This window comes from Brassica rapa, chromosome A01 (assembly GCF_000309985.2).
Source record: "Brassica rapa cultivar Chiifu-401-42 chromosome A01, CAAS_Brap_v3.01, whole genome shotgun sequence".
Classification (NCBI taxonomy): domain Eukaryota; kingdom Viridiplantae; phylum Streptophyta; class Magnoliopsida; order Brassicales; family Brassicaceae; genus Brassica; species Brassica rapa.
In genome coordinates this window covers 13947262-13973103 of record NC_024795.2, presented here as the reverse complement: position 1 = coordinate 13973103, position 25842 = coordinate 13947262, and the positions used below count along the sequence as shown (strand labels likewise).

General features: G+C 31.6%; 2 protein-coding genes, 1 long non-coding RNA gene and 1 pseudogene across 3 annotated transcripts; 2 read left to right on the top strand and 2 right to left on the bottom strand.

Moving 5' to 3' along the window:
• The first annotated feature begins 1308 nt into the window (after positions 1–1308).
• LOC117134220 lies at positions 1309–3070 on the top strand. The gene is made up of 5 exons (XM_033292307.1): positions 1309–1699; positions 1778–1907; positions 1985–2281; positions 2364–2585; positions 2668–3070. Exons 3-5 carry the CDS (start codon positions 2228–2230, stop codon positions 2953–2955), a joined length of 564 nt encoding a protein of 187 aa, XP_033148198.1. The 5' UTR covers positions 1309–1699; positions 1778–1907; positions 1985–2227; the 3' UTR covers positions 2956–3070.
• An 820-nt stretch (positions 3071–3890) lies between these two features.
• On the bottom strand, positions 3891–5546 carry LOC103874818 (probable carboxylesterase 12). The gene has a single exon (XM_009153253.3). It carries the CDS (start codon positions 5048–5050, stop codon positions 4070–4072), a length of 981 nt encoding a protein of 326 aa, XP_009151501.1. The 5' UTR covers positions 5051–5546; the 3' UTR covers positions 3891–4069.
• Positions 5547–10719: 5173 nt separating this feature from the next.
• LOC103874837 lies at positions 10720–16267 on the bottom strand (annotated as a pseudogene).
• A 237-nt stretch (positions 16268–16504) lies between these two features.
• On the top strand, positions 16505–23202 carry LOC117134221. The gene is made up of 2 exons (XR_004458426.1): positions 16505–19499; positions 19580–23202. It is a non-coding gene; the product is annotated as an uncharacterized LOC117134221 (long non-coding RNA).
• Positions 23203–25842: the final 2640 nt, after the last annotated feature.

Here is a 25842-nt window from a genome sequence, read left to right as displayed (position 1 = left end):
ACATTCCGACGAACTCGTCTTGTTTGTCGGAATGTCGTCGGTATATTCCGACGAATTACCGAGGACATGTGTTTTTAAAAAATTTCCAACATAAAAATCTATAAATTTATATGCCAAAACTATGAAAATAATACATAATATGTGTTTAGTATAGTATTAGATCGCAACCGTTCAAATATAACAATTCATTAAAATATTTATGTATGCAAATCATTGTTTTCATAACATCTCATCTTAACACTCATATACTTATACAATCATATTCATCGAATCTTACACTACAAAAAATGTTGTTGTGTAAAATCGTGTTATAAAAACATTTCTATTGTTAAATCTTTATGCAAATACTATATATATTATCAAAGATTTGGATTTTGCATTTAGAAACTTGTAACCAAACTAAGTCGTCGGAATTCCGTCGGAAAGGGTCGTCAGTATTCCGTCGGAATATACTGACGAACTAAATTCCGTCGGAATTGTAATTTACCCGGGAAAACCAAACCGCGTGAAATTTTCGCGAACCGCCAATGGTATATATTTAATGATACCGACGGAATACTGACGAACCCGTGTCCGTCGGAATTGTTAAATATAATTACCCTTCTTCTTCCTTCTTCGTTATTTCCGCCTCCGGCTCTCTCTCAGTCCTCTCCACGATTTCTCTCCCTTTCACGGCGATTCTGGCCGTTCTCGAGCCCCCATCACCGGCGAATCATCTTCTCACCCTCATATCTCTTCCCAAACCCCAAATCATGTAAGAATCATCCCAACCTTGTTTTATCTCAATTTTTTAGGGTTTTGGAAGTTAGATCTCGGATTTTAGGTTGTTTGATTGAAAATTTTAGGATTGAATGGATAGTTTAGGATATATAAGTTAGGATTGTTGTTTGGATTGTTGTTTAAGTTTTTTTTTGGAATTATTTTGTGTTTTTGTTAAAATTCAAAACGTTTTACTTTTTTTAAAACGTTTTTTGATTTTTAAAAACGTTTTTCAAGTTTCCAATAATAAAATATGTATAATAAAACGTTTTTTAAAAATTTTAAAAATATTTAACAACATTTTTCTATAATTATAAAATTTTATAATTTTGTATACATATATATATATATATATATAAATCATGTATAATAAAAAAATTTAAAATTTTTATATTTTTTTACAAGTTTCCAGTAATAAACTATGTATAATAAAACATTTTTTAAAAAATTTTAAAAATATTTAACAACATTTTTCTATATTTATAAATTTTTTATAATTTTGTATACATATATATATATATATATATATAAATCATGTATAATAAAAAAAAATATATTTTTTATAAGTTTCCAGTAATAAACTATGTATAATAAAAGGTTTAATTGTTTTTTTAAACGTTTATAAAACCTTTTGTAAATATATAAATGAAAACATTAAAAATAGAAATGATTTGAAAAGATTTTTGATGTATTAATTTTTTTTTAGGTCCGAGTATGTACCCCGCCCCGCAGCCCGTCTTCGACGAAGTTCGGTGAGCAGTTCCCGTGCATCGGGATCGTCTCACGAACAAAACTCGGTTCCCGCATATATTCCCGCTCCAGCTCCCGCTGCTTCTCAACAGGATCCGGGGGTCATGCCAGTTGATCTATTGGTTCAACAACCAGGTCGAGAGCATCTCCCGGTTCTCCATCCCAACCCACGACGAGGACATAGCACTTGGTTAGTATTTTTTTTATTTGTAGTATTATGTTTTTTTCCATTAATTAACTTGTTAACTAACTTGTATTTTTTTAAAAGGTTCACCAAGTCGAAAAATGGCATTAGCAGGAGCATCAACCAGATGATGTACTCCATGCTTCGTTTTGGATATTCAAAGTGGAGTGTGATTCCTTTCGAAGAACGAGAGTTGTGGTTTCGTCAGTTTGCGGTAAACTCTTCATTTTTTTTAAAGTATTTACATTTTTTTTTAATATATTTACTTATTAAATTATGTTTGTTTTGTAGCAAGAGTTCAACTGGCACTCCGATCTCACGGAAACAGTCCGTAAGAAATTCAACGAAAAGGCCATGGACTCTTATACAAAGCAGATAAACGCGTGGAAGACAGTTTGGCAGAAGAACAAGAGGCCACGGTTCATCAACGGGACGGTGTGAGAGCAGTTGATAGTTCATTGGGAGAAGGAAGAAACTGCAGAGACGTCTTCTAGGAACTCCAAGAACCGGAAGAGCGATCGTGGCGGGAAAGGTATGTATGTGCACAACCTCGGCGCTTGCTCTATGTCTACTAAGGAAGATGAACTTGTAAGTTTTTTTTATTATTTATCTTTATATTTTTTAAATAAATATTTTATATATTCCTTGGCTAATAATGGCAGTTTTTTAGATCGAAGAAAATGACGGTAATCCCGTTGATCGTCTCCAACTCATTAAGGTGGCTCACACTAACAAGAAGACGGGTCAAATTCAGGATCTCGTGATCAAAGGTGTCGTTGATTTGGTGGAAGCTGAAATAGCAACTCAATCTCAGCCTCTCTCTGATGACGGCGATTCTACGGGAGCTTCAACCAACTTGTCCCTATTGCAAATAAATGAGATGGTTGAAAAGGTAATTTTTTTTATTAATATATTTTTTTTATAATGTCGATTACTAATTTGTCCATATTTACTAACTTTAAATATTTTTGTAGGCGGTTCCTAAAAGGAAAGGAGGCCGTTTAGTTGGGTTGGCCCGCCGTGCTTCTTCGTATCCGACATCTTCTTCGCAAGCTCTGTATGCCGATCCCATGATTCTCGAGGAGCTACATGACAAAGATGAACGGATTGGGGCATTGGAGGAGCAGAACACCACTATCCTTTCTGAGAATGCCACTATCCGTTCGGAGAATGCCACTATCCTTGCTGAGCTGGCATCCCAGAAGAAGTTCAACGCCGAGATAATGCAGAAGCTAGATCGTTTGATGTCTTCGAGTTCTTAGTTTTTTTCAGCTTTTTAAAACTTTCTGAATGTTTTTTTTTTCGTTTTGCATGAATTTTAAACTTTCTGAATGTTTTTTTTCTATTTCGGTTTTTATGAATTTAAATTCTATAATATTATTAGTTTTAAATTTCAGATTTTATTTATTTATTAATTAATTTTTCATATAAAAAATATATATAAAAATGCAAAATTAATTCGTATTAAAATTGATATATTCCGACTAACTGAGGCCTCGGAAAATACCGACGGACTATGATTCGTCGGAATTTATCGACGGACTATGATTCGTCGGAAATTACCGACGAACCAACGGACTATGATTCGTCGGAAAATACCGACGAATATTGGTTCGTCGGTATTTTCCGACGAAACATAGTCCGTCGGTATTTTCCGACGAATCATAGTCCGTCGGTATTTGCCGAGGACTTCGTTGGTCGGTATCTTCCGAGGATCCGTCTCCGTCGGTATATAGTTTTTCCGATGAACTCTGGTCTCGTGTGTCCGCATCGGAATATCGTCGGAAGTTCGTCAGAATGACATTTCTCGGTATTCGTCAGAAAGTCGTCGAAAGGTCTGACGAAATTCCGACGAATCCTTTTTTTCCGACAAAATGATACCGACGAACGCTTTCGTCAGAAATTCGTCGGAATAGGCCTATTCCGACGAATTTCCGACGATTTCGGCCATCATAATCCCCCTGTTTTCTTGTAGTGTTTTTGTTAGACCTAGATATATGCAAACTTCTGTTTTTTTTTTTTTTCAAAAAATGCGGGTTGTCTCTAACCAGTGAGTATATCAGGAAATAAGCTAAACTTCATGTGGTTTATGTTTTGGGGTTCATCAGAAGGTTTGTGTATGAAAAATTGTGGACTCTACATTTCTTAACTCCTAAGTCTGAATCCCCACGTTAATGAATTTGGAACAATAGGCTAATAAAACTTGTGTCAAACTATCAGTTTCCTCTCATCATGATTGTAAGTTTGTAACATAGCACAAATAATGTATCACTTGTTGCTCTTGTCATGTGCATATGGTATTATTAATGTCTCTTGTATTATTCGTGCAAATATGATAAAATCACTATAACATTGCAGAAACTGAGAGAGACCAAACTATATCTTCATCTGTCCCTTAAGAAAGCCTGCGAATATCTTCATAGCCTCGAGAGCTTTCTCACAATCAGGTCTCATCAAATGAAAAACATGGTCTTCTCCTTCACTCTCCACCAACTCCACTTTCCCTTTCCACTCACTCTTCTCAAGCTTCGCCGCGTACCCCCAACCTTGCCTGGCCAAGGCGTCTTTCTCAGCCACCATCACCAACACTTTACCGCAACCCAACCCGGAGATATCCACCGCCTCTGACTGAACCACGTTGATCAACGGATCATCGACTCCGTCTTTGTTGTTTGGAGTAGCAGCCATCATCCAAAACGCTTCGATCTTGGACCTCAACGTTTCATCTTTGGTCTCCTTGTCATCGATTGGTGTTTTCGACCAAAAGTAAGGATGCACCAGGATGATCCCGGAGATTCCTGAGTCGCTTAACTCGGGACTGAGATTCTCCTTCGCAGCTCTCATCGCCATGTGATGAGCGATGGTCGCGCCGGCGCTGTCTCCGGCGAGGAACAGTTTGCTGAAGTCGACGTGTTTGTTCAACCAACTCTCCGAGCCAGATCCGGCGATGTGGGTGAATACCCATTTGAGACATGTCCACGAGTCATCGAAAGAGATCGGAATGGGATGCTCAGGTGCACGCCTGTAATCCACGGACACGGCTACGCAGTCGGAAGCAGAGACAGCCGCCGTGAGGAAAGTGTGGTACGTCGGCGAGAAAGCGGTTTCGATGATGAATCCTCCGCCGTGGAAGTAGACGAGGAGGGGGAGTTTCTCACCGGTCTCCGCGGCTTTCACCGGGAGGTACATGCGGACGGAGAGATTGTCGTCGGGAGAATAAACGACGTCCTTGGAAACGACGCCGTTTTGTGGGGTTAAAGAGGCTGGGACGGTGGTTTCGCCCATGAGACGCTCGATGCGGCCACTCTTGTAGATCTTGAGCAACGGAGAGCAGTCGACGGCGATCTCAGAATCCATCGTTTTTGGTTGATTTGGGAATAGTAAAACTTGTCTGAGAGTTGTGATGTGGGTGTTGGGATTATATCGAGAAATGGTGTGTGTGTCTCTGTAATACTAATTATACTATTGGAGCTTGGTTTGGTTGAGGCACGTGATGTGTGTTGTTGTTACACGGACTATATATTTGCCAGCAATTCAAGGTAGATGTAAATTTGTTGACTAGTTAGGTTAAAGACAGGTCGATATATGGTACGTCATTTTTTTCAGTAACGTTTCCTATCTTTCGATGTGAACAGTTGGTATGGAGTTTTGAGTTTCAATGATTTCGGTTTTTGAAAATAAATGAAATAATTCTTAGCACATGAAAATAATGAATTTAATACATCAACACTCGGTCAGAACTATCAAGAGAAGGTCTATCGACCACAAATACAGTTCAGTCAGACATTAATTCATTAGGTCGATTTTATTTTAAATACTAACCAACTAATCTTCAAACTGGTCGAGAGAGATTTTTCTTGACCAAAAATTCATTTGCTCGTGAGGATCATTACATTATCTCCTCCCCCCCATGAAAATAATGAATTTAATACATCAACACTCGGTCAGAACTATCAAGAGAAGGTCTATCGATCACAAATACAGTTCAGTCAGACATTAATTCATTAGGTCGATTTTATTTTAAATACTAACCAACTAATCTTCAAATTGGTCGAGAGAGATTTTTCTTGACCAAAAATTCATTTGCTCGTGAGGATCATTACATTATCTCCTCCCCCCGCCCCAAAAGTTCAGTCCCCTCCCCCCAAAAAATTCAGTTGAGACATTAATTCATCAGGTCGATTTTATTTTAAATACTAACCAACCAATCTTCAAACTGGTCGAGAAGAATTTTTTTTGACCAATAATTCATTTGCTCGTGACCCCCCCCCCCCCCCCCCCTCCCAAAAAGAATTTGTCCCCAAATTCTCATAACATAAATATACACTGGTAAATATGTGAATATGTGAGAGACACTACAACTTCTTTTTGTAGCCACGTGTCATTACTATGAGGATTCTTATAATCATTAGAGGAATAGGTTTGTCCATCTAACTATATAATAAGTTTTTTATTAAATTAACCATAAATTCATTATTAATGTTCTTTATTATTTGCTTAAATAAAACTAACAGAATTGTCTAATGTGGTTAAAGTATATATGATAGTTAATAATTCTGAATAATAAATATTTGATAAAAATTAGTGTATCTTCTATCATATTTGTTTAATTTAAAATTATTAAAATAAACTAAACAACCACATTAACCATATAAAAAAATTAAAATTTTCTTTATATGTATATTTTGAATTTTTAAAAACGACTATAAATTACTTAAACTTTTACAAGTCTCACATTTAAATTTTGTGATCCATGGTTTAAAATTTTTGTTATGACAAAATACAAATGATTACAAAGTCATATAAGTAAAATGTCTAATTAAATTAATTATTAAGACTAAAAGATATATATATATATATATATATATATCATTTTAAATTAAACTATATACCATATAAAATACATAAATTTTAATTTCAAATTTTACTTTGAACAATTGTTTTGAGAAAAGCTTTGAACAAACATTGACAGCTTAATTTTAAATTTTTTTTTATAAATGACTAAAAGTATTAATCCCATAATGAAAATTTTGTTATCAGTAATTTAAAATTTTTGTTATAAAAAATACAAATTCTGAAAAAACCATATGAGTAGAAACCATCATTTAATAGACATTAATATTATAAATATACTATGTATGTTAATATCATTTAAATTTAATTATATATCATTTGAAATAGAAAAATAATTACTGTTCGGATTAATAAAATTGATTTATATGTTCGCACCAATTTAATTATATATGTAACTAGGATCGGCCCGTCCTATGGGCGGGATGTGTTACATTTATATTTTTCATTACAAATATATAACTGTTAATATGCAAATCCATGGTAGGGGTTGGTTTGCAACTGATCTTGTAGTTGGTTTGTTTGTGTCAAGTTTAAGTTTAAATCGATGGATGGACGATCAGAAATGAAAATCATGTTCTTTGAATTATTTTTGAGTTTTTGTAGTTAAGCTTTATTATTTTAAAAAATGTGGTTATCAGCTGCACGTAATAGAGTGTGATTTGGTTGAGCGAGTGCATTGGTGGAAATAACATGAGTGTTAGTTGGCTATGCAGACTCCATTTTTGATTGGGACATGATCTTCGTATTTGTACTTGTAGGTTTACAATGTAGGATTCTCGTGTTTGTGGAACTATATGAATATTTTTAATGTATTATGTTAGTTTAGTTTTTTTTTTACATTTCCACAAACTGATTACAGTTTACGTTTTGTTAGTTTAGTTTGAAAACCTAACTTCGTATTTATCGTAGAAAAGAATTTGGCTGAATTTTATTAATTATGCTATTTTAAATAGAAAATGGAGACCATTATCTGCGATTCAATAATTTTAATGGTAAACTAGATATTGACCCTCCCTCGAGAGGGCGGGTATATGTTTTGTTTTAAAAATATTTATCTAATATAATTTATATATTTACGTGTTTATATAACTATATTTTTGTATGATATGAATTTAATAGAATAGATTATTTTTGTAAGTATATTAAATAAATCAAGTTTCATATGTACTTGTGTCTTTCCTTGTATCATATATGTATTTTTTGTAATCATATTTATGTTTTATCTGTGATCATATTATAGAGTAAGAATTCGGGTTCAATTCTGACTATTCATATATTCGTCTTTAGATGAGAGATTAAAACCTATTTGGATATTTATAAATTTTAGTTCGGATTCAGTTTGGATAATTACGGGTTCAGTTTAAATACGGATACTCATTAAAATTATGTAAAAATATTGAAATACAAATATACCCGCCCTTTAAATTATGTAAAAATATTTTTGTTCTATCATTTTTGAAAAATTTAAATTTTATAATTGTATTTTTTTGTAATCATATTATATTTAATATTAATATTAATTTAATATATTTTTGGTAGTTAAATTAATGTTAAAAATAATATGATTACAAAAAAACACAAATTTAAAAATTAAATTTAAAAAGAAAACTAAAACAAAAAATATACCCGCTAGAATCTAGTGCTTTTTAAAATAACCTGCAAAAAGTTGTTATCACAAATTTTTGCATGTTTGATGTAAACTTAATAAAATTCTAAGGATATTGTTTATTAGTATAATTTATGGCAGTTAATTTTCTTTCTAATAAAATGCTAAAATAAAAATAAATATATTTTACTCTTCTTTGGATGACATCGTATTGGGTATCTTCATCGTTTGAAATATTTTTTACTGGGTAGTTTTTGTTTGATGAAATGATATGGCATTAGTTGTATTAAAAAATGGTGTGGGCTATAGAAAACTATTATATAAACAAAAGATATGGAATTAAAGTAATTTGGCAGTTTTAGCTATATAAAGTGGGTCCCAATTATTTAGGAGTTTATAGTGGAAGTTATTTAACTTACAACGTAGTTAGTGTTAATTATGTTTTAATAAAATTGATATATGAAAATAATTGTTGGACACTACTTTTATTAATGGGTCATACTATCGTTTTAATAGAATAGATATGGTATATTTGGATTTTAATATTTTTACATAGTTGAAATGAGTACCCATATTTGAAAATTCGTAATGATCCAAACCGAATCCGAACTAAAATTTATAAATATCCAAATAGGTTTTAATCTATTATCTAAAGACCAGTATCTGAATAGTTGGAATCGAACCCGAACTCTTGCCCCTACATGTAGTCTATAATTTGAATAGAGTAATATAGGCTATACCTTCCTCTTTAAACATACTTAATTAATTATTAATAGCATGATTAATTGACAGACTTAATAAATAATAATCAATAATTTGCAAAAAATTCGGTGGCCTAGTGGAACACAGTACGCACATGTTTACATAGCCTGGGTTCGATCTACTCACATCGTGTTTTCATCTTTTCTATCTTTTTCTTTGTTTTTTTCATTAATGGCATAAACGTAATTTTTCTTATCTTCTTCCCCAGTCGAATTAGGTTACGCAGAAAAGAGTTTTACAGCCGCCATTGTTTTTCTTATTTAATCCATCGATTGTTATGCGTATTCGTTGATTTTTACGTTTAAACCTTACAGATTTGACATATAATACCGGATATTAACCTATAGAAATCCAAAAAAGTAAAAAAAAAAATTTGATGATTTTGATATAGTGGCCGATTATGAGAAAGATAGCGGTTGTAAGTCACCATGAATCTCATAAACTGTTTACACACTTCTATTTGCAGGTTTGATTGAGATTCAAAGAGTAAAAACTGGGTTTCTGCGACTGGATTAAATTCTGAGGGTTTGAGTGTTCATCAAAAATCAAAATCCAAAATAATAATCGTATTGAATTATGTATTAATAATATTGATATACTGATATATATAAATGTAATTGCGAAAAGTGGCTGCCGATTATTACGCAATTTAAGTGGTTACATTCAGCAAATAGATATCGTTGCAGTTATTATATATAAAAAGATTTCTATAAGAAAATATATGAATTATTGAAATAATAGTTGGATCCTACTTTTATCAACTGGTCACACTGCTGTTTTAATAGAATAGATGATGAAGATCATCTTAATAGAGAGAGAAAATATAAATTTCGGGCAGAAGATAAAGTACTTTTTCAAAAAAAGGGAAGAAGATAAGTTGTATGTTTTATATATTTTCGTAAACAGGAAAACTGTTTCACAAAAAACAAACCAACTAAAAGAATACTGAAAATATCCAAACAAAACATTAGATAAAGCCATCATGTTGAATGTTGATTCCATATCTGAACTATTGCTTTTCTTAGATAATTCCTTATATTATCAGGTTGATGAATTATAACATGAGAGATGGTCTGAGGTAGTTCTGAAATATGATCACTGCTGGAAGGTGTAAAGCCTTTTTTTGTTTGAAAGCATTCTCAACTGGATAACTTGGGTGTTAAGAAGAAAACTCAAGAACAGAGACAAAGGAGAAGCTGTAGATCTGATACATTGCTCCAGTCATACTTGGACATCATGCTATGAAAGAGATGATTTAGATTAGAGAGACCAAGCCATAAAAGGTCACAGGACCTTTTAAGCTAGATTCACTATTCCATTGTTTAAGAGAATCTTTACTGATAATATTTAATTGGTCTCTGATGATAAAAACACCGAAAGCTTCTCTTAATAGTAAATGCTGAGATTTCTTTGTTGAAAAGTCAAACGGGAGAAGGATCCCAAAGTTACGTTCCTCCTGTTTCATATGTAGCAAACATGTAAGTTGCACGCATTGGTAAAACCGCAAAAGTAATCCAAGGACCAGCCTTGAGCGATATCACCATCATGATCCCTTCATGTACCAGAGTTAAACTCGTAGAAGTCGTCACTTTAATAACAATAAAATTTTGCATAATCTTAGAAACATACATAGTAGCCAACAAGAATATTAAATAAGGAACAAAGATGAGAGAAAATTACAGAGAGTTGCATTATTGATAACAGAAAGAAACCGCTGGAGATTACAATTAGCTTTGGTAATAAAAACACCATTGTCTCTTTTACAAAAAAACAAAGAGAGGATTCAAAGTAATTGGAGATGACATTGCCATGGGAGATTACATTTTCATTCACTAAAATGGGTACATTGCTATATTATTCTTCCTTTTTACAACTGAAAAGATTCAAAAGTAGAACACAAAGAATTTCATGGACCAACTGAAGAAACCAAAAAAAATAATTGAAGAAACCAAGGAGGCAAGGAGTCACACCTTTAACCATGTTTCCGCAGCCTCAGGGGCGTCATTAGAGCATGTGTTACTTCCTCTGCTAGCCACAATCCCGGAAAAGAGTTAGCAACCAGGAATGAAAATTTTAAGCAACAAAGCAAGCTATAACATTAATGGTGTTATAGAGGGAAAGAGAGAAGGGAACATTACATTCATTTGCTTCTGAACAGTTCTTGGTCTCTTCTTTGGTCTTCAAGGAGGTTTTTTTCCCAACGAAGGTGTTGAAATCTTCTTCGACTACTTCCCTCAACAACCTGTGACAAACACATTACTCAGACCTGCATGATAAATGGAAAACTGGTTCCAAAAATTGGAACTTCTATTCTCTGTTGACACAATGGTTTTGAATATGAATTCTCTTATGATTTACCTTAATTAATTGGAAGTTTGACCCTATTTTCGCAGCTCCATTGTGGTGGAGAAGTAGAACCATCATTAGAAGCCTGGCTTTCTGCTCATTCAGTGGAGCATCGATCTTGTAACGAATAAAAAGAACTGAGATTACAATTCACAGCAACCAAAATTATTAAAACCAAGAAAGATTATTTTTGTTTCCTTACTAGCTTGTACCACATGCGTTTGTTTGACCGAGAAAGCTTTTCCATGCCGTCCGTATAAAGACCATTCAAAGATGCTGCCAGCTAAGTCCTATCCAATTGAGTGTCTTGATAGCTGAAACCCTTGTTTCCACAATTCAATTTAACTGTAGCATCCATAGTACATAAAATATTCAACTGGAGGAGACGAAAATATTGATGTTGAACGCTTTTGATCCAGCTAAATAAGCCATAAGAAGAGAAGGTAAAAGATTGAGTTACTAACCAAAATTACCAAAATCTTTGTGCTTCCACTTACAATCCACAACTTGATCTGCCTCAAAGTTCTTATAGATCAATGTTGTTGCCTGACTTCTCACACTGCACTGCTTTCTTGAATTTTTCTGTATATGTGCAAGAGTGTGAAAATTAGTTTGTGGTCACTGTATGATGTAAAAGACCATAAACTCTTGCAAACCTTGTCGTGTGCAGTCTTTATGTTAGCATATCATCTTCACGTTACTTAAGGTCTGTGTGTCACCTATTAAAAAAATTAGATGATAGTAGTGTAAATGCAAAAATTAGTGTTTCCAGTTACAGCTAACACAGTTTGAATTTAAATACAAAACAAAAAGTAAAAGAAATTCTTACTAAATTCATGACATCTAGAAGTGTGCATCCAGACTACAATAAAGATTTACTCAGGTGGGAGCTTCTTTGTGCTAACTGAGGCGCGGCGAGGCTTACCCTGCGGAAAGGAAATTGAAAATATTACATCAACCTGCTAGGCATTATGTAGGTCTGATCGCAAACCTGGATTCCTTTGTAGAAACTACAAAAGCACATAAGCAAGATCCTCAACATCAGAATCAACGAATGGTTTCAAAATTTCTTATTCATAGATGTCAAACAAAATTCTGAATAGGAAAGCTTGATAATGACGATTTAACACACCGGACTTTTTTTTTTTAAATTATGAACGCAAGCTTTATACATAAACAACCTGTGAATCAAGTAAGAGCATATACACTCCCATGAGTTCGTCGCGACCGGACGTTCCTATCTTCCCATAACCGGAGCAACCGCACTTGAACGGTGGAGGAGCAGCGTCGGATCTTCAAATCAGAAAGGAAGATTGATGTGTTAGCTATTTCTCATAAAATAAGATTACTAAGTTGTTTTGACGGATTGAGAAGTCGATTAAACCTCTTTAATGGTGAAGAACAAAAGTGAGATAACCCTAAAATCAGATCAATCGACGCGACGCGTACGGAGACGCTCAGGGGTGCTCCCTATCAGGCTGGGTCTCTTGAGCAAAACATGAAGCCTATAAAAATATTAAAGCACGTATCAATTGCAGACTCAATTAAATGAAACGCAAAGTTTAATTGGTGGGACACATGTTGCCCCTATAAAAAACGACTTTCCACGTGGACACTCCAGAAGTGAACCAAACATCTTTATATATATAGAGATACATAGTTACTGACTTTTAATTATTTAATATATATTTATTATTTCATAATATATAAAAACATATAATACATAAAATAATGTATATATATAATATTTATATATATAATGATCTTAACCTAGTTATTGATTAAATCGGAAAATAGCAAATGTACATATCCCCAATAGGTAATTACATAATTTTAAAAAAGAAGTGGAGAATTTAATTCCAGAAATACATATATAACATTGGCAAATGCACATATATTTTCCCGGAAATTATTTCTTTACTTCGCACGCTTGATAAACTCAGAAAAATACGACGGCGTAACGGGTACACGTGGTGGTTGGTATATCAAGTTGGGGTAAGAATCAACATTGCATAGTCGTAAACGAGATTGTTTATTCGTGTTCATGTAGGTGTTGCGGAAGAGGACTGCTTGCCGTTTTGTCCATCAATTCAGCCTCAGATCTCTGATCATTTCCGCAGGTACACTTGTTCGTTTGACGAACGACTGCGATTGGCTCAGGGGATGACACTGTGCCTAGCTTCAACATATCGAGACTCACCTCGGGTAACTTTGCAGCTTCTACTTCTTTCTCTCCCAACTGCGGTGGCGTTTTACAGTATCTGTAGACCACATAGAGTATCATTTGAAGTGCACCGAGAGCAAAGCCAAGCACGTTAGGGAACTGGAAAAAGACAAAAGCCAAAACAATTGTTTAGTGGCAATAACATGATATAATAATGATTTAATACTCACTTTTCCACTTTATAATTCATGAATAAAGTGCGTAAAAATAAGCTTATTACAAAAGTAAAGTCTATGACAAACTTGTGCGCCATGGATAGAAGTTACGTACAATATGAATTCACATTTTGTCAAAAAAAAAAAAAAAGTTACGTACAATATATAATTTCTACGTAACAATAGAGATAAAAGAATTATAGTATTAAATTTCTTTTGCAAAAGCTATACTTATTTAATATTGACTAATTCTTGGATTCACCCTAGAGTTAATCTCTAGGTTCACCAACCAATATGATTGTGTTATTTTAAATTCGAGATTTTTTATAAAAGGAAATAAAATATTATCAAATTATATTATGTTTTTAAAATAAAAAGGTAAAAGAAAAATAAATAAAAAATAGTAGTAATTACAAAAAAAAATATCTTTTAACCATCAAAATACTAAATCCTAAATCCTAATCCTTAAACCCTAAATACTAAACCCTAAACCTTTGGATAAACACTAAAATCTTGGATAAATCTTAAATTCTAAATCAAAAACACTAAACACTAAAACATTCAAGGGTTTATGTTTAGTGTTTAGTGTTTTTGATTTAGAGTTTATGATTTGTCTAAGGGTTTAGGGTTTACCCAAGGGTTTATCCAAAGGTTTACCCAAAGGTTTAGAGTTTATGATTTAAGGTTTAGTGTTTTGCTGGTAACGTTAAAAATATTTTTTTTAATTATTTTTTCTAGAATTATTTTTTTTTATTTTTTTTTATCTTTTTATTTTACATCATAATATAACTTCACAATATTTTGTTTCATTTTCTAAAAGATATCGAATTTGAAATAATGAAATTCTAATGGTTAGTGAACCCAAGAATAATTCTTTAATATTTCTTTGGAATATAAAGCGAGTCTCTTTACAATATGTCTTATCGTTTTTAATCGTAAAGGACAATACCAAACAAAAGGGTTTGCTTTCTTTAATTGTTTATCTTTTGCCAATCCGTATCTCTTTTTATCTATGGATCTATGATTTAGAACCTCAAAGTCTCAGGTACATTAGAAACATAAGCACCTCCTTTCATGTAATATAGATGTTGATTTCCGTATCTCTTTTTAAATTCTGGCGAAAAACAATGATTCTACATCTTAGAATAAACCGGAATCCGGTTTATGATTTCAACGGTAAGGGTAATTTAAAAATCGGATCCGTAATGGTTTATGATAAACCAGGTATATGTGATCTGCTATAGGGATTACGGTGGTCAGTAAATTTATATATTGAGTTTGTCAGTTTCCACGAGTATCTAGACGGTACATGCAAATATGCTATATGTACAAATTAGTATATAATATAAATAAATAAACAGAGAAAGTCGAAGAAATGCCTTACAGCAACATAGATGTCCTTGAGGGCAAGACCATAAAGGAGCCATACGACAGCACTGATTGTAAGGGTTAAGGATAAGCTAAAGGGCATGTACTCCACACTCCTTGTCTTTATTACCGTCCTCTGTGTTTTAAATCATAAATTTGTTAATTATTGAAACTATCTATTAATTACTCACCACTTTATATACTTAGCTCTTTTGAAATGCTTACGATTATGCTTAGAGGAGCAGCAAAAACACAAACAGAGAATCCGACACATATTCCTCCGATGATCTTGGCACGTGTAGTTCCTTTTGCCAAGAATTGGCATAGAAGGAGAATCAGACAGAATCCTCCAAAGTTCATGAGAAGAAGTAACTTAACTGTCAACATCTGCATCCATTAAGTATTTTAGTTAGAGTATTGATTTGAATTTGTAAACACATATTCCTATTTAAATTGAGTATGTTTAGATACCCGAGCTTTCTTTGGGGCGAAGGCAAGGAAGATAGAGATGTAGATAGTTTCTATGAAACATCCAAAAGAGTTGATGGTGACGAGGAGGAAGACATCTTTCTTCTGTGTTGCGTAGTAAAGCCAAAGTGTTGCGCTGAAGAGCGCCACAACGTAAGGAAGAGACTGAAACCCTTCCGTTGTCTTCTTCTTCCAAACCCTATAGAACGTTGGCCTGCATCCATTTCATATAATCTCATTATAGAGGATACTTTTGATGTAGAAAAATGTATTAACACGTGATAACACAAAGATAAGTATTTTATGTCTTGTTTATCTAATATATATTGAGGTAATATGTGAATAGAACTTACACAGGAGAGAGGAACACCGCGAAGGAGATGACATTTCCTGGAAAGTACAGAGAATATAACAAAAATGGTATTAATAAATCCATACTAATGGTATTAATAAATCCATACTAAATCCCTGCAAATCGATTAGGATTTTAGAATTTGTAGATAATTATGCTATATGAAATGAACACAACAGTTAGTATCATACCCATCAAACCAAAGACAAAGGCCCATGTGTTGTGAGTGTCGAAGAGAGGCATGGTTTTCTTTTGGTTGAAATAAACTTTTTAGGATGTTTAGGAGGAAGAAGAAGAAGAAGAAAGATCGCACTCAGATTTGTAAATGTTCTTAATATAAAAGCTGATGGCACGAACTTAGCATTTCGAGGACTTCGTGTATATATAGAGGGCTAGGACCAAAGAGAGGAATGGGGTTTGTGTAGGAGGAGATGGAAAAGTAAAATGTTTGTGTGAACAATAATATTTTGAATAATTTTACAAAATGTATATTAGAATGCATTAGACCAAAAAAAAAAAGCATCAGTGTCACTGTAGTTGTATTACAAAAAAAAAGAAGAAAAATATTATAGGCACATATAACAATAATCCACACGTTAATCCATTACCAAAATGTATACATGTTGACGTAAGAAAAAAAACACCCTTTACCAAAATAAATGTTTTAACTTTTGTTTTGGTTTAAGAGAAAAATACTTGGTTAGTTATGTTACTAATGCTTATCATCTCAGTTTAGGCATGTTCTTTTTAATGATTACTAGATTTTGACCCGCGCTTTCAAAGCGCGGGATAACATTTTGGTTAATTTTTTCAGTTTAAAAGTTACTATCATTTTTGGTTTAAATTTTAATATTTGAGTTTTAACATCTATAATTGAGAGTAATTATTTTGACGGCTCACAATATTGGGCATTCGTGTTTTCGATTTGTGTTATTCGGTTTTTGGGTTATTCGGGTTAGGATGTTTAAGACCCGTTAAAAACCAGACATTTTTGGATCAAATCGGTTCAGGTAATGTCGGATTTAGGTCATGTTTTTATTTTCTTATAAAACTCGTAATGAAAGCAAATTAAAAATAGATTGGCTTAATTCAGGGTTAAAGGAAAAAATCCCAAAAACGCTTAAAAACCAGAGTTAAACCCGGAAAACCACCAAAATTCAAGTAATTAGAGTAATGAGGTGATTTGAATATTTTATATTTATAAATTATAATTATATATATAAATTAAAAATAATTAGTATTTTATTATATTTCAAATATTCAGGTACCCGTTCGGTTTTTTGTTTGGTTTTAGTTTTTAGGTTTTAGAGAACTAAAAGTTGTTTTTTTTTATAATTTCACTTTTTATTTTTATTCGGTTCAATTATAGTTTTTGGTAGTGTTTTGAAACCCGATCCGGACACACGATTAAATTGGTAAACCTAGTTACCTAAGATAAATCCGGTTTGGGTTTTGTGAAAAAAACCAATATTTAAAAACCCAATAAAACCTGAAAAAAATCACTAAAACCCAGAAATCGGTTACTGGTTAAATCACTGGTTGAACCAATAAATAAATTTTACATTTTTAGCTTTTAATTAATGTTTTTTAATCGGTTTTGTATTCTAAATTTTAATTAAGAAGTTAGTTTTACATGTTCAAAGTTCTCGCTTATCATAAATCTCGCTTACTATGTTTTACATGTTCTAAGCTCTACTATGTTTTCCATGATTTATCGTGAATCGCATGAGTTTATTTTATATTTTTTTACATGTTTCTAACTAAATATTTTGTCTTGAAAGTCACTGAATTTATTCTATATGTTTATGCAAAACCATATGATTTGAATCATGTTCAGCAGTGACTTTTTCACATTAGACATTTAAATATTTATGAATTTTAAGTCCTGATATATCTTTGTTAGATGTCATAACATTCAAGTTCTTAACTTGTTACAAAAAAAATTAAAATAGTCTAAACTATTTTTTTGATATTTTGTATGTCAAATGAAAATAAAAATATAGTGTTTTCTAAATGTCTTCTAAAACATAAAATATACATATCCAAACTATTATTTTATGTTTTAAACAACATTTAGGAAATACTTAACTTTAGTTTCTATATTTTTATTTTCATAGCTAATATATTATTATCTAATAAAATTAATTAATATATTAATCTGCGATGCACCCGCGGTTGATCCAGTGATCCAGTAAGCCAGATTGTCCGGTTTGGTGTTTTGGCCAGATTTCAAAATACTGGTTTTTAAGTTTCAGATAATATGTCAAAGACTAACGTTTCATTAGTTTTTTTATCGGTGTTTTAATACCTATCTTATTAAAATATGATCCTTCTTATTATTATCCTTAGAATATCGTACAATATTATTTTTTGTATTATTGTGTTTCTAAAAGATTTTTTTCCTTCATTAAATATATTTTTATCATTTGTAAATTGATTTAATAAAATTATTTATGTCATAAATATCAAATTTCACTTGTTATATTTTTATCATTTATGTTTGACAAAAGAAAAATGTCTAATATCATGGAGTAGATTACATGAATATTATGTTTTAATTTGAATAAATACTATTAATTATGTTTTAATTTAAAGCAAATCGTGTTTGTTACTAACTATATCCATTATAGATTTTTTAGTATAATAAACTATACTAATTATGTTTTAATATAAATGTAATGGCATGGCTCTGTAAATACTTACAAAATATAAGGGTACCTAAAAAAAGAGCTTCTATTTTAATAGTATAGATCTTATATATTTTATGTATAATATAATGATGATCTTTATATATATATATATATATATATATATATATATATATATATATATATTCGGTTTTAGATTTGTAAAATCATTTAGTCATTGATGAAAATATGGAGATATGTTTTCAAATTGGTTAGATTTTGTGATATTTAGAAAATCTCTCAAAAACTGGGTGGTAAGTAAGTTTGGATGATGAATCTACAACGTTTAACATATTCGGGTATTAAATGATTCTGCACATTACTACTCCAGCACATAATCAAGGTACATTGCAAAAAACTGAAATCAAGTTTTTCTCGGCCAAAAGATACATTGCAACAGAACCGTTTCTCAACCCTCTGCTTCAGAGACAAATCAGTAAAAGGAACTGAATAAGATATGTCCAGAATAAACGCTAAGATATGATCACTGATTTTAATTTACAGTAAAACCACCTGATGATGATAATTTATAAAGTCCATCTTTTTGAGGCTCATATGTAGGTCAGTAGGTAAGGTAAACTATTTGGTCTCCATGGTTTTATCATCATTTGATGGTGGTGAGAACTTTCCGGAAGGTGTTGTGCCTGTTGATTCAAAACCGACTCTGATCCCATTCAGAAGAAATCTATGGTGAGCTGAAACATGAAGGTTCACAGTGTGGATTGTGACATCACATTCCCAAATAGTAATGCTCTATCTTGCAAACAGAGGAAGAATCCAGAAGCTTCATGTCATATTCCTATATGAAACAGAGAATAGCTTTGTCAAAAAAAGGGAAAAAAAACAGAGCATAGCTAAGATAACAACAAACAAACACGATAAATAACTAAGATATTGGTTAATGGCCCCTCTAAACCTAAAAAGGTTCAACTATTTAATGAGAAAAAACTTTAAAAATCGTTCAATCATGGATACACTACAGAGGTATCTCCAAATAACTAAGAAACTGGTTTATGTAGAGCTTAAAACTTACAACCTCTCATACCTTAAAAAGAACTTTTCAGATCAAAGAGAGATGAGCCCACAAAACGCAGCAGCTCGGCGCAACATAGCACTGCTGCTTCCGCCGCCCATAAATGCTTCACTGAATCGTGATACAGCTCCGAGTTTGAAGAAAGAGATGTCGTGGTATGATTTCTGATTATCTGGTTCTGACTTCACGAAAGATCTTACGTTTGAATGGAGATATGAGCCGAGATGAGAGAAGGCGTCGTCGTCGTCGAAACTGAAAAATAAAAATGAAGGCTGAATAAGAAACTACAAAATAATGAGATGGTTAATTAAAAGGATTTTCGATAAATATAGTATATTTAATAAAAAGCATATGTTTAAAATAATTCAGTGGCAGAGATCTGTAAATATTGTTAAAGAAGAAGGGCACCTCAAAAAAGGACCTTCTGTTTTAATAGTATTGATGTCTAGATTCAACATATGCATCCGTATATACGCAAAATAGTTCTGATTGGAAAACTCAAGAATGAAAGAAACTATGACGTAATTAATTATTTCCCAAGTATGTGGTTTTGACCAATTTTCTTATTTATTTAGAAGACAATAAAAAAATTTCCATGCGGTATTGTTTTGACCTAATAAAATATTTATTGGCTACATTGGTGGCACGTAGTATTAAGTTTGAGTTGCAGTATATATTGTAAATCGATGTAACTTGTAATAAAAATTATATGATAAAAATTGTAAATATATGTAATAATTTTGCAGTAAAAATAAAAGTTATCATTTTACTAAAATTAGTGACTGATAACAGTTTTGATATATAAGTTGCGTATATTTTTTCAGTAAAATTATTAAAAAAAATAAACATATACATAATGAATATTTATCCAAAACCAAGAAAATATTAAATTATTATAAAAATAATTAGATAGAGTTGTATAATATTGTTAAATTAAAAATTTCAAATAAAAACAAATAAACATAAGATATTACTAAGTTTGTGATAGTTCAACAAAAAAAAGGTTTTTGAGTTTAACAACTATAAAATTTTTGCAAATTTACAAACAAAGATAACTGAGGTAACTTCATCTTTGAAACTAGTATTTGAACTTTTTTTTTCGTTTTAGTCTCTTATAAATATTGCTAAATTTGTGGGTTTAAAACTTTAATAAATTACAATTTACAATTAGAAAATCTACTCACGTAGCTCAATTTCTTATAGTATTTGAATTCCTTTTACATAATTTAAGGTGTGATTCTTATGAGGCGTTTGTATAAGAAAAAGAACGAAAACTACTATTTTATAATGTTTTAGACAGCATACAAGAAAGTTCACAATGTAACATATATTTTTCTTTAACTTATAAACGTCCAAACGTAGCTCAATTTCTTGAAGTATTTTTCTTTAACATATATCACGAAACCTCAGTGTTTCCTTTTAAACAGGAAAAATAATTAAAACTCTAACTCAACTTTTAAAACATGGGTTTTCTTTGATGTTGCATTAAGTTTTGAGTTATCAAATGAAGAATATATACAAGTCTTAAGTCGACATCCGGTTAAATCAATGTAAGCATAATCAGTTTGTGATTATGCTGGTTTGAGTTCAGTAAACCGTCTCTCTCTTGGATGTGATGTGTGTCGTACACTGTAGGGTGATCTAGATGGGTGAGTGTTAATATTAAAGATCGAACTGTTCAGATCAATTCAATTGTTGATCTGATAACCAGCGAAAGAGAGGGAGAGATAAAGAGAGACGGTTGAGATAGGTGACTCAAGTTTCAGAGTCATCGGAGCTAGTAGATTGCTGATCAGATTATCCCCGGTGAGTATAGCAGCTTTTCTTATCTTTGGGGAAGTGTGGTGAAGACCGGATAAACAAATATTTTGCACTTTTTTGCTTTCAATCTTTACTTAGTTTTCTTTGTGATCAGTTGTACATAAACGAGAACGAAATCAAGAGAGAGAGATCCAGAAAAGGTACAGGGAAGATAGTAAATCTTCACAAATTGGTATCAAAGCCAGGTTATCTGAGACCTGAGCCGAAGAAGGAATAGATCGGTTTCGAGATGTTGACACACAAGATTAAAGTTGCAATGACGATGTTCGATAGCACCAGAGAATTCAGGATCTGGAAGAAGAGGATCCTGGTGAATCTAAACATTCAAGGTATTAAGGACGTTCAATTTCCACAATCACAAGCTTTGGTGATTTTGAAGACTAGAGATGAAGATGAAGACACGAAGAAGAAACGAGATCTTGAAGAAGTTACAAGACTTGAAATAGATGAGAAGGTGATGAATCTGAAGAAGGAATCGATCGGTTTCGAGATGTCGCCACACAAGATTAAAGTTGCAATGACGATGTTCGATAGCACCAGAGACTTCGAGATCTGGAAGAAGAGGATCCTGGTGAATCTAAAAGTTCAAGGTATTAAGGACGTTTAATTTCCACAATCACAAGCTTTGGTGTTTTTGAAGACTGGAGATGGAGATGAAGATGAAGATGAAGACACGAAGAAGAAATGAGATCTTGAAGAAGTTGCAAGACTTGAAATAGATGAGAAGGCGATGAATCTGATCTTCATGAGTGTAGGCGATCATGTTCCAAGGAAACTCGATAATTATAAGACAACATCGGAAGTATGGGAACTTCTCGATCGTCTGTACATGGCGAATACATTACCTAACCGAGTCCATGCTCAACTCAAGGTCTACTCATTCCAGATGCAAAATTCAAGAACTATCGATCAAATCGTCAATGATTTTCTCAAGCTGATTACGGATCTCAACAATCTGAGTATCGAGATACCAGAGGAGGTTCAGGCCATTCTAATACTCAATGCGTTGCCATGCAGGTATGACTCTAAAAGAAACTCGAAAATACAGTAGAGAAGCTACTAGAGTAGATGAGATTGCTAGTACTTCTAGGTCTAAATAAATGGAGTATAATGACTCATCTACTGCTAGGTTGAATGGAGAAGAAAACTTTGTTAAAGGTAGGTTCGGATAATAGAAATAGAAATATATTTTATAAAATGTATTTTCTATTGTATTATCATTTAGTTTTAATATTTGAACTTTAATATTTCTAATTGTTAATATTTAAATATACCTATAATTTAGGAAACTACTTATATCTAACTATAATTTAAGAAACTATAGATGCTACAAAGTGATTTTGTGGCTAAAATTGATTAATAAAGCATTATATCTACCTCACGTCTAACAATTCTATCTATTCGACACATTGACTATGATTACTTATTATCATTCAAATTCACATAAAACTGTATGAATCTCATCATTCTCATTCGTGGACAATATTATTATAATTATTATTTGAATCTCTTCATCCTCATATCTTCTGCCACTCCTATATCAATGGTAACCCACTATATTTTCTAACTGAAATAAATTAATACGGTAAGTTCTTTAACAAAAATATAGTTTATACTTAATAAAAATTGCAATTAAAACGTGAAATCTATTTTATTATATATATATAATACAATAGAAATATATTTTATAAAGATGTAAGAGTTAAATAGTTGTATAAAAAATTAAGCATGACACCGGTCAGAATTTTTATCAAAGCTTAAAATTTCAAATACTCCAAAAAAACTAAAATAAATCCAGCACATAAATTTGAATGTATGTACAAAATATAAAAAGACTTAAATACCCTGCACTTTAAAAGCGTGTATCTGTAAGAAGTTAAAAAAGAAACAAAACTCATATTAGTGAAACATAAATAAGAAGGAAATCACAATTTTATAGAGGTAAATATGAAATCAGTTATGGAGATTCAATAGTAAACAAATCGAGAGCAGAAAACCTAATTCTCTTTCGCAATTTTACAATCGATGTTGTTTATCTGGTTTTTGTGATTTTTGTCAGCCACAAATTTTCATTTTTTGTTTTGTGCATATGAAGTCTTAAAAATAATTAAAATGAGTTGTAATACATTAAACTCTTCAACAATGATGTACATTTAAGAGACCAACATTTATATTCAACATTTTACAATCGATTGCAAAATGTTAAAACAGTTTAATAACCAAAACATTAGTATAAACAATTCACTCCGCACATGCGCGTGGGTTATCATCTAGTTTTTTTTGTAAAATATGGGTTAGCATCTACTATTGTTGTAAAATATGTCCCCTAGACATTAATTGATAAGTGATTTATCACATGTTCTCTCTATAATCACTTTCACAAAACAAATGTCACATGACTGGTAAAATTGATAACATGATTTATGACTATATATGACATGCACAATTACATTTAATATTGATATATATTTTTGGTAAACTTTATAAATGGTAATAACTCATATATTACATTTATTGTTGATTTATATTTTTGGTAATAAATCATCTATCATCATTAAAATAAATATATTCAAATATTACATTAAAAATCCTTAAATATTATTCAATTTTTTCAAATTATAAATTTTAATCATAGTATCATTATTTATATATATATATATATATACATATATATCTCTAAATTTTATAAATACTGTTTAGTTTTAAATTTTGATAATTATAAAATTTTATATCAATTTTTTATTAATTTATACAAATTGATTTAATATATTTAACAAAAAAATAGATAAAAGAATCTATCTAAGAATATAAGTTTAAATATATATATATATATATATATATTCTTAAATATAATTTAGAATAAAAATTATTTTTATTTTATATGTAATTAAATCAAATTTATATTAAAATATTAGTAACAAAATAATAAAATATAAAATATAAAATATTAATAAATCTTTTTATTTTAAACTATATATTTAAAATTTACTACTGTACATGGTGCAGAAAAAAACTTAGTATCTTTTATTCAAGATTCTAAAACTTTGTAAGTGAATGGAATGTGTGAAATACACTATTTCGTTTGTAATTCCAGTTTTGTTTTCATTTCATCCATTTTTATTTTATTTTATTTCATAAACGACCATTCCTTTTAGTTATAATGGTAACTATGAAATAGAATTAGTGGAATACAATTGGATGAAATAAAATGTAGTATTAATTGGAATATATTCATTTCATTTATTTTTTATCAAAATTGTAAAAAAAATGTTTATGAATATTTCTATTTTTGAATAGTTATGAAATTGATGGAAAGAGTAATTTTATTTAAGTTAGATGGTATAAAAATCATGAAATTGATGGATTATGTCACATATCGTAAAATTCCAAAAATTAAGAATTCAATTGCAGCCAATATCCATTATCAAATTCATAAACAATAACAAACTACACTCCATCATGTGAATATCAGGAAAAACTTTCATATGCTTGCTGCACCTATACTTGGGATTAGTTTTGACCCTTCCAGTGGTCAGAATATCTCCAGGTTAATAAAAAAAACAAAAATAAATAAATATTATAGAACCTAAAATCTACATTAAGTATTTGATAGTGATCGGGAGTTTGATCTAGGGAAGATAAAAGATGTAGGCAACAATATCTTTAGAACAAAACGATGCTAACAGTTTCCAGTAGGCAAAAATGGACTTTGTTGATGAATAGGATCGAATACAATAAATTGAACTTAGATCGAATTACACAAGTGAGATCGATAATGGAAAGGATCTGAGAACGGGAGAAAACAAGGTCGATATATGTGTGTAGCTCTCTCTAGGGTTTTCAACGTATCCCTCTCCGTGTTTCTCCTTCCTCCTTTATAGTAAGTCGATCCCGTGATGTTTGCAACGGCTCCGAGATCTTCGACTCTTGTTCCGCGATCTCCGACGACTTCGACGACTCTTCTTCGAACTCGATCATTTGCTATGGGCTTCGGTTTCCTAAGGCACATTTCTTTGATCGCGGCCCGTTAAGATATTACCCAAAATGCCAAAATTGGATCCAACAAATATGACTAATTATGTATGAGGATAAGCATGGTGGATGTGAAAAAGTTATGTTTACCCTGAAAAAGTTATGTTAACCCTGAAAAATAATTAGGAACATGAAAAAAGTTACATTTATGTCACTAGTGAAGGAAGGAACATGATTTCTAAAGGTTGAACTCAATTTCCAATAGTTCATAACAATATTTTGTTATGTACGTAAATTATTTAATAATATAGATAATTATCAAAATTAAAAATAGCAAAAATAATCATCCATTAATATCTAATTTTTAGTTTGTTAAGTCTAGGAATGGCAATTGGTACCACCCGCCCCGCCGTATCCCGCCCCGCCGCGGTCTCTCTCTCCGGCGGTTCTTTGCGGGTTGGCCCGCCACAACCCGCGGTCTCAATTGCCATGCCCAAACCC